We start from the raw sequence: 9,629 nt of genomic DNA, 5'->3' as shown, positions 1-9,629 counted from the left end.
CAGGCCCGAGCGGGCTTGTGCGGTTCCGGTTTCTAAAATTGGAATTCGTACTCGGTTCATCTAATTTAGCGAGTTGGGCGGGTTTGAATCGGCCTGTTTCGTGCCGAATTTTTCCCGGTTTCCGTACGAGCCGGTCCCGAATAAGCGGTTCGAACCCGCACATTTGGCCGGCTCTACTTAAGAACCATGCATGCATTTGATTAGATTATCAGTTGACGAAAACAACAAACATAAATTACGCTTTTAGGCATTGCTTATTGGCCGTGGCGGATTCATGTCCCGATTTCTACGGGCCACATGTACTTTAAGTGGTTATGTCATGCGTTAGTTATTCAAATTCAATTTTTTTTTTTATCTTTTTTACTAGATTTTTTGATTTTTTTCGTACCATGTGCTGAAAATTAGTATTTTAACCATTTATTCTCGAATTCATGATCAAATATGACATTATATTATGAAAGATTTATTAACATTACAGAGGAATTTATTTAAAAAAAAAACATTATAGAGGAATTTAATTTTTTTAGTTAGGACACTTCATAGAATATATATATATATATATTTATATCTTACCGTTTTAATAAAATGGCTAATTTTTGATTCCGTGGGGCACGTGTAGCGGTTGGTCACTGCACGAATCCGCCCTTGCTTATTGGTTCGAGCCTCCTGATTTAGCCCTTCTATGTTCATTATTTGGTGCATTGCGCTTCATGACTTTTCCGGGTGGTGTCATTGATTTCTTGTGATCATTTAAGAACACAAAATTTCATTTTTAGTTGCATTTCCGTACGGAAATTGATGACAAGAAGTTTGTTATGGGTACAATCTCATCGGACAAAGGACCTCACGTAACATTTGACTTGGTTCTTATGTAACAAAGTTGAAAGTACCTACTTTGTATATAAACTACTGAACATGATGATGGATTACAAAGGCCTGATGAATTTTGTGATATTGAACAAGTGCATGAGACTTCAGACGAAGAATAGCTTGAGCTTGAGAATGTATACCTGCTTCTGTCTTTGGAACAAACCTCGCAGATGTTGTCGTAGCATGATAATATTGAATGAATGGCCAGTTTCTTGGCTTATGGCAAATCCTTTATTCCTACATGTTCAAGATGCTTCATGCTTGTTCCCATTCAAGATTTGCAGGAAAAATCTTCAAATGGCACCAGATGGACAACATGACGAAGGCTCAAGGAGGAATCAGGTTTGTTAAAGTGCAGAAGAATATCACAATAGCAGAGTGAATGATAAATTCTAGCTCCCAGCTCTTTTAGGATCTCCGTGTTATTTTCCTATGAATTTGCCAATTGCTATCTGGTTTAACTGAAAATTTGGTCTATGTGCTCGTAAGAGCAAGACTTTCTTATGAACTTTACACCATGTTTAGATAGAGTAGGAGCTTGTGTCATTCAAAGCTTGCTTCATGTAATTATAAAATTATGCAGACTAGCAGGAAAAGAATACAATAATTACATACATTGATTACTGATATCATAGATACATATGTGAAATTAAACCTAAACAACACCATAGAATTAGTGTACACAAATGTTTATCAATCCTTCTTATTCTACACACAGATTTTAACTTCTGCACTGTACTAAAAAAATAATAGATTTAAGGACTTGATATACCTGTTGTTGCAAGTTTATTAACAAGAGCTAAAGCATTGCTAGTAATATAGGTAACGTTTTTAATCCGACTTTGCAATGATTTGATTTGTCGTCCCTGGTGGCCACTAAATCCATCCAAGCAAGTGTCTTCATCAGTAAGAGCAGCACTCATCCATGTTGTAACATCACTCATTTGGGAGTTAAATGTTTGACCATTAAGTTCTCTTAGTACATAAAGTGATTTATGAAGATTGTCGATTGAATCTTGAAAACACTCGACGCAGTCCAGAAGGGCACCTTTATCTCTTCCTCCAGTATTAGAACTCAACTTCCTTAGGTGATTAGCGACTCTTTTGGCTTCGCCAATTGTAACCGACACCCCAGCTCGTGCCCATGTAGTAGGGTTACGCTTGGCTGTCGTAGAAAATGGTGATAGAGAGCGGATGCAAAGATTGCGGTATCGTGTAACACTGCAAGCATCTTGAACGTAATCATCACCATTTTCGGATGAAGCCGAATCCGTAAGCAGTGCCAAGATTGTTAGTGACAAAAATATACTCATAATATGTGACATTTTTTTGGTATAGTAGGCTCTTACAGAGAGGGGGTAGGAGATCTAACAAATATATTGCAGAAAACTAATTTCTCAAACCTAAAAGAGACGAGTTTTTTTATAGGATTGGAAAGTAAATGAATGTGCTAGAAATTATAGGAAACTTTTTATCTAGGAGATTGTTGGATAAACAAGAAGAGTATGAGTACATTTAATAATCGGAAGCTGTGAGATGGTAGCAGAAATAGGTGAGAATAATAGCATTCATGTGACTTTCTAGGTGAGCCTCTCATGAACTAAGAACAAGATCTTATAGGACACCCTTTTCATCTACTCCCAGTGGCACCACAGAGCCATTTCAGCATTCAGATATCTGCAATGTCACAACATGGATATTTACCCAACTGTACCTCCTTAAATACAATAACTTTTAGAGTAATGGCCTTGTTTATAACTGATGTACATAAATTGCAGATTTACAGAATTAGGAGTATAATATCTTGATAGCTGTAAAATTATTCTCTAAAAACTTTAACCTGAAAATCGTTCTCATACATACACCAGTAAAAATAATCTTAAAGATTAAGCGTCACATATTGTAAAAATTATATGATATTCTTATATAAGCATATGACTTCTAGACATAATTATAAACTCATTTGGTAAAAAGCATGAACACATTACACATCCATCATTAATCATACAGTCTACCTGAACATGTGGATCATACGATCATTACATAAATGAGAAGAATAAATGTATATGGATGGAATCAGGAAAAACAAGTCACATCTCAGAAGCATGTCGTACTAACTTGGCTAATGGCTACCTCACTGCGGAAGCAAACTAAGCATACAGGATTTCAAGTCAAACAGACTTCTTTGAGGATATATAACCAAGTATAATTAATTTCAACTCTAATACACTTGAAATTTATAGGAAACACCACTTAAAAGCAAATATGGATTCCACAAATGTGGAAAAACTAAACTCTTGAATGCAAAGACAAATGAACCCCAAAAAATTGTCTTCATTCTCTGGGCACGGCACAGCCTTTTAGAATTTTTATTTTTATATCTTCTACATCATACAGACTTTTTAGGGAGATCTACGGAAACTTTTTCAAGATGTGCCGGCTTTTTAAGGAGCTCTTCAGAAACAACTTCAAGAGTAGCCCCTGCATGCTCTGTGCTTGGTTTCACTTCTGTGACAAACATTTGACACATGAACATCAGCCACCGTTACACAATCATGCAGTAATACAAAGAAAGAGCACATTTGCAATTTTAATCAACTAGAATTTGCTAATACAAACCCACAGAATCTGTAATTCGCTTAATTGCAACTTATAACTAAATAACTTATAATGTTATAATATCTTCCATGTAAATTGACTTCATACACAATGAATAGCTGGATTAGCAGGGCCAATGCTAGAAGTTGTGAGGACTTAGGCGAAATTCAATGATAGACATAATAATATAAATTTCTGTTTCTTATAGTTAGTAAAAACAAAGATTTGTTTTCTTGAAAGGCAAGATTTGTTTCTTATAATCCTTAATAACATTTTTTAAATTATTTGTTCAACTTTACATTTATTTTCTTTTTTTTACCTAACGTCAATATCACTGAATAATGTATAAATAAAATGAGAAGACCACAAGTATGTTGCGTTTTTTATTTTTAAAATCAGATTGACTTTGAAAATTGCCAAAAAAAATTGTTTTTTTGTTCATTATTTTTTTTAAAGTTATTGTTTCATGTAGGTGTTAAAAAATGCTAGTTTTTATAGATATTTTTGCATATAAATAATGAGTACATATTTTATATTACTTTAGATTCATATTTTTTTTTCTAATTTATTTTGAAAGTGTTTATGATAGTTTTATTTTATTTTTTTTGAAATTACCGTTATTTTTTAAAAAAAATTGTAAGTTCTTATTCTGAGGCCTAAAAATAAAATACTATTGAAATATAATCCTAATGTTTTTTATATTTCAAATCCTACTTCTTTTTTAAATTTTTTAAATATAGAACTAAATTAGTAAAACAATATATAATATTTGATGTTATGATAAAATGCATGTAATAAAACTTTTTTTGTAAATCAATTATTCAAAATAGATCAAATTTCATATTATATACAATAAAATCAATTTTGTCGGCCTTCATATTCTGGAGGCTTTAGGCGGTCGCCTATTTCGCCTCAATGGAACGCTGACCATGTCGATGAGTAGAGGTGACATAATCATGCAAGAAATAAAAAATAGTCACACAAGGACGTTGCTTGTTTTTACAAATCATACAACTGTGAATTCTTGTATCTACATAAACGATCCCACTGAAAGCTATTCCCGAGTAAACAACTACAGTAATATGCAACTTAGGATTTATCTCAGTAGCACAACCTAAAAATATTCAATGACAGCGTGCTTGTATTCAATTTAGCAAACATGTTAGCAGAAATTGATTAGCTATGTAGTAGGTGTAGCATCTGTCTACCCTAAAAGTAACAAGGACATAATCTTAGTGATAATTGAACACATATGATTGTCCAACAACTACACAAGTAGAATTCAATACCTTGGAAGTGAAGCCTTAAATTTTAATTTCACAATGTTGGCAAGTAAGTGGAATATTTTTTAGCATATTTATCTAGATATGAGAGTGACATGTTCTTTATTTAATATCAGCAATTAAATCCCAATTAGAGACTAATGCATACCCACATTAACAAATTTGGTCTTGTTAAAGAATTAGTAGTTAAGTTTATACAAGCACAAACACTTGGCCCTTTGGTGCGAACTAACTACGCACAAACACTTGACCCTCTGGTGCGAACTAACTACCTTGGTATAAAACTTCATTTTTGCTTTCATCAATAGGATGAATAAACATTACACAACTACCCCTTTCACTACCCCTTTTGAAAGAACTCCGTCCAATGTATAAGTTCATACACCAGCGGAACATTTATTAATTCCAATTATTTCCACATAAGTAAACAGATTTCTCTAACGAATCGAACCTCGATAGGAGTCTAGGAGATCAGTTCAAAATAATATTCCGTTTATTCGCCGTACCTAATCTAATATAACAACTGCAAAATCACATCTTTAACCACTTCATCTCAGTAGCTTAGCCAGACAATTCTTGACAATAAATCCAAGCATATAATTTCTCTAAATTAGACAAATTTTTCTCATAGACAAAACATCAAACACATAGCGTGCAAACATAATCCATACCGAAACACACACAACTAAAGATAAAAATTACCATAACTGCCACGATCATTGGGCGTAGCCTGGACAATCATGTTGGTAATGAAGTCGGCAGCCTCGCGAGCATTGTCTAAAAGTGTTTGAATCTCCGGCGCCGAATTAACGAAACGGTTTTCTTCGAAATTTTTACGAACCTCTTTAGCTGATTCTCTCAGCATTAACTCGTCCCCTTTGAACGATTTACGAGTGGCTCTAAGAATCACTCTGTATGCACTCAAGGCTTCCCCGCCCATTTCTTGATCTGGAATCGGTGACTCGGATTATCTGTTTCTTGACTCGTTTTTAAACTCAATTAGGATCTTAACAGGGTATTGAAGTTTGGCTCAAAATGTGTATTATACTTTTATGTTGTTCAAGCTAATATACTTTTCTAAATTTTGATTTTTTTTTCTTAATTTTTTTTGTTAAATCAAGTATTATGAAAGTTTTGATTTAGTGAAATAAATTATGAGATTTTATCTATTATTGTTCCTCTTGAAAACAAGATTACAAGAAGGTGAACAATAATTGATATTTCTTGTAAAAAAAAATAATTGATACTCCACGTACAAAAGAGAAACTACAGAATTAAATTAATAGTAATTTTTAACCTTTATCCTATTTTTTTGACAGATTTACTTGTATACTGTAACTCCTGTAAATATTTGATATGAATGTAGTGTAATATAATATTCCGTTTTGTGCACTATATAAGTTTTTTGAGTAATAGATGTCAGAAATTATGTGAATTCAATGTGTTCGTATACATTCTTCGTTCTGTGACATTGCGAACATTGTTAGATTATTTATAAGCGTACGCAAAAAAATTTCATTACATGATTAAATAATATTTGAGTTATTGCGATTAGATAATAAGAGTAATAGTTGCGATTAGAAAATTTCATTACATGATTAAATAATATTTGAGTTATTGCGATTAGATAATAAGAGTAATAGTTGCGATTAGACGATAGATTATCATTCGGCTTAGAATCAAATCACTGGCATTTTCTTATGTGACTTAGAATTTTTAATTATATTTATTGTGGCTTGTTTAATAGTAATTTTAGAAAATTCTTTTGAAATATATTCTTGTTCAAAATTTTTGAAAATAATTTTATAAAACTTCTAAAATATCATAGTATTTATAGTATTAATTTTGTGATTTATGGAGTTGTATTTTATTTACTAAAATCCATTCTTTTTAATCATACTTTTATTAATTAATAGATTACTAGTATACCCTTGCATGCATTTTAGCTTATAATAGAGTCCAAGGATAAGACCGTAACTTCCAACCCCACTAACTTGCTAGTTTACTTCTTTAACCTTGCATGCAATCTTGTCACAACTAGCAAGAGAGATATTTGTGTAAATACTCCACTCCACTACCATTTTTGGTAAATAAAACCAAGTGGAAGCACTCATTATTTACCTCACCCTCTCCTCCCCTCTCTCCCTCTCGGCCGAAGCACACCCCCACCCCACTCTTGCCATTTTTTTTCACTTCTTTCATTTTCTTTCACTTCTCAAGTTAGTCAAGCCAAGACATTTAGTGGAGTAGCTTCATTTTGAGGTGAGTTTTGTGCATGAATGTTGAAGAAGCCGAAGTTGAGGTCTTGGTTCTTGTGAACTCAAGGTTGCAACCATGGTGACTTATAATAATGAGCAAGATGTGATCTTGGAGAGGTGTTACACTTCTATTTTGTCAAGTCATAATCTTGTTCATAAACATTTGGTAATGATTTCTTAAGAGCCGAATGTAAAGTGTCGATCTTGGGAAGTTTTATGAAAAATGACCATGCATGTTAATTTTTAAAATCTTGCTCTTTATAAATGTTACTTTTTCAAGATTAAACTCTTGCATGCTATTTTCCTTCAAGATACATTAAGTTTAGCACTTGCATGTAGGATTTAACACTTGCATATCGATCTACAAGTGATTTTTAAAGTAAAGACCATACTTGTTGATTTTGTGCTTAATACTAGACTTGTATGAGATGCATGCTATGATTTTTGTTATAAAAATATTAGATGAAGTATTCCATGATAATAAGTGATTATATTCAGTAGATATCAAGTGATTATTTTGGATATATGGTTCGAATTTTTGCTTAAAACTCGAAGATGTGATATTGCCAATATAGTTGTTCTTTTAACCTCTTGGTAATTGATTTTTGTGAGTTGCATGCCATGATTCCTTTGATAAAATGCTAGTTTAGGTTGTATATGATGAAATGAGCTTAAGGTCAGTAGGTGTCATGAAGTTACCATGCATGCATAATCAGAGTAATTGCAGCGAAATATAAAACATTTAACTATTCTGAACTTAGAATAGGATCGAAGAAATAATTGCAGTATTTTAAAAGAAAATTCAAGAATACTTGCAGTATTTAAAAGAAAAATCACGAATAATTGCAGTATTTTAAAAGAATGTTCTGGAATACTTGCCTCAATAAGTTTTAACCGTTATTACTGGTTGACTTTGGTTCGACTTTGATCGTTCGACTTTATCGTCCACCTACTATCCTATTCTCGATACGATCCCAACATTCAGACCCTTTGGTTGGAACTTCGTTGATCTCGGCGTCTAATCACTAGATCGTTCCTAGTCCGATGTCACGTCTCGGGTCTTCCGTCTAAACCTACAGGGTTGAAATACCCTAATTCAGATAACTGCTTAAACTTAACATCAAATCGTCATCCTATTCTACCCAAACGATTTCGTAACCGAATTCATATTTATATGTATTATCGAAATACACATAGCAATTACGGTTCACATCTTCGAAACTCGGTTCAGTATTTATTTTCAGAAAATACGTATACTCGTCGTTTTGAAAAACAGGGTAATCGATTATTTATAAATTATCTTGTTTCAATCGCAGTCCAGTTCATATAATATAATTGTATATGATTATTTGTCGTCTCCGATAATTATAGGTTACGCTCCCGAAATTTCGAAATTAATTTCCCAAAAATCGGGCAGCGTCTCCTTTGTTTATCGGCCTACCCGTCGAACTCATTTCGACGTCAATCACAACAATAACGCAACATCAAGCAATTCGTAAATCCATTTATCAATCCTGTTCACCAATCCGAATTCACTTTATTAATTATTATTATTCATTTTCGTTCCGAAATTTATTTTAAAACTGCTTTTATTTATTTATAATTTAGGACTCAGAGTTTATTCATCACGGTCCACCGTCGGCTCGCCGAGGCTCATCGCCGACGGCGGTAAGATTCGCGGGTTTCCTTTTATGACGGACATCCTACGCGAAACCCACCGATTAAACTAATATTTTATTCTCGCATAAAAATATTTTATTTTCACGAAACCGATCAATTAATCTCCTGCAGAAATAATAAATTAATAAATTTAATTCCAAAATATTCGAACCATAACACAGCCAACAGCAACAACACAACACAGTCCACACGCGCCTACGCGCTGCATACACGCGCCACCAGGCGCTACACACACACTGAAACGCACACACACACCTTACAATACACACACACGACACACGAACCACACGCAACACAGAGGAACGACAACAACAGGCCACACACACGCAAGCGCGTGTATAACATACGCCGGCCGCCTCACCGGAAGGTAACCGGCGGCAACCGGAAACTAAAGGAAAACGGCAAAAACAGAAACATGAACGGACCACATAACCATACACACATCTGAGATACACATATAACAGAGCCAATTGAAGTATTACCGAGAAGCAACCGGAAAACGAAACCAAACACCGGCGGTACCAGAACAGGGGAGGAATACCGGCGGGGAGAAGAAAGAAGAGAAAGAGAGAAAGAGAGAGAAAAGGGAGAGGAGAGAGATAGAGAGCAAGAGAGAGATAAATTGAGACGAGAGAGAGACTCGTGATTAACGGGGAAGAAAGGGGCAGCCGACTATAGGGGGGTTGTTAATAAAAAATTTCTTCGTTTCCTTTATTACATTTTATCCCTGATATTTCGTGTTTCGTACCGCAACTAACGTCTTTAATAAATAGTTTACGGGATCACTCATCCGGAATTTTATCAGAACAAATTTAAAATTCTCGAGATAATTAAAATTTAATTACCATAAAATTTTTATAATTTTAAAATCATTTTTTTGGAACGCGCATTCTAACCCGCATTTTACAATTTAACGCTTTAAATACATAGCTTGGATTTG

The 9,629-nt window shown here is 33.8% G+C and overlaps 2 protein-coding genes across 2 annotated transcripts; both read right to left on the bottom strand.

Moving 5' to 3' along the window:
- Positions 1–1,460: 1,460 nt before the first annotated feature.
- On the bottom strand, positions 1,461–2,521 carry LOC141686697 (pectinesterase inhibitor 6-like). Its single transcript, XM_074491748.1, has one exon. It carries the CDS (start codon positions 2,193–2,195, stop codon positions 1,626–1,628), a length of 570 nt encoding a protein of 189 aa, XP_074347849.1. The 5' UTR covers positions 2,196–2,521; the 3' UTR covers positions 1,461–1,625.
- A 361-nt stretch (positions 2,522–2,882) lies between these two features.
- LOC141686698 (mitochondrial zinc maintenance protein 1, mitochondrial) lies at positions 2,883–5,791 on the bottom strand. The gene is made up of 2 exons (XM_074491749.1): positions 5,454–5,791; positions 2,883–3,378 (listed from the first exon to the last, which is right to left on the bottom strand). Exons 1-2 carry the CDS (start codon positions 5,689–5,691, stop codon positions 3,260–3,262), a joined length of 357 nt encoding a protein of 118 aa, XP_074347850.1. The 5' UTR covers positions 5,692–5,791; the 3' UTR covers positions 2,883–3,259.
- Positions 5,792–9,629: the final 3,838 nt, after the last annotated feature.

This window comes from Apium graveolens, chromosome 9, assembly GCF_009905375.1.
Source record: "Apium graveolens cultivar Ventura chromosome 9, ASM990537v1, whole genome shotgun sequence".
Taxonomy (NCBI): Eukaryota; Viridiplantae; Streptophyta; class Magnoliopsida; order Apiales; family Apiaceae; genus Apium; species Apium graveolens.
This window is presented reverse-complemented; position numbering and strand designations above follow the sequence as displayed.

Bases quoted from the DNA above. Each gene is read 5' to 3' on its own strand.
- LOC141686697 (XM_074491748.1), bottom strand. From the start codon at position 2,195: ATGTCACATATTATGAGTATATTTTTGTCACTAACAATCTTGGCACTG.
- LOC141686698 (XM_074491749.1), bottom strand. From the start codon at position 5,691: ATGGGCGGGGAAGCCTTGAGTGCATACAGAGTGATTCTTAGAGCCACT. The intron at 3,379-5,453 runs GTAATTTTTATC...TGTTTGTCACAG, and splicing joins CAATGATCGTGGCAGTTATG to AAGTGAAACCAAGCACAGAG.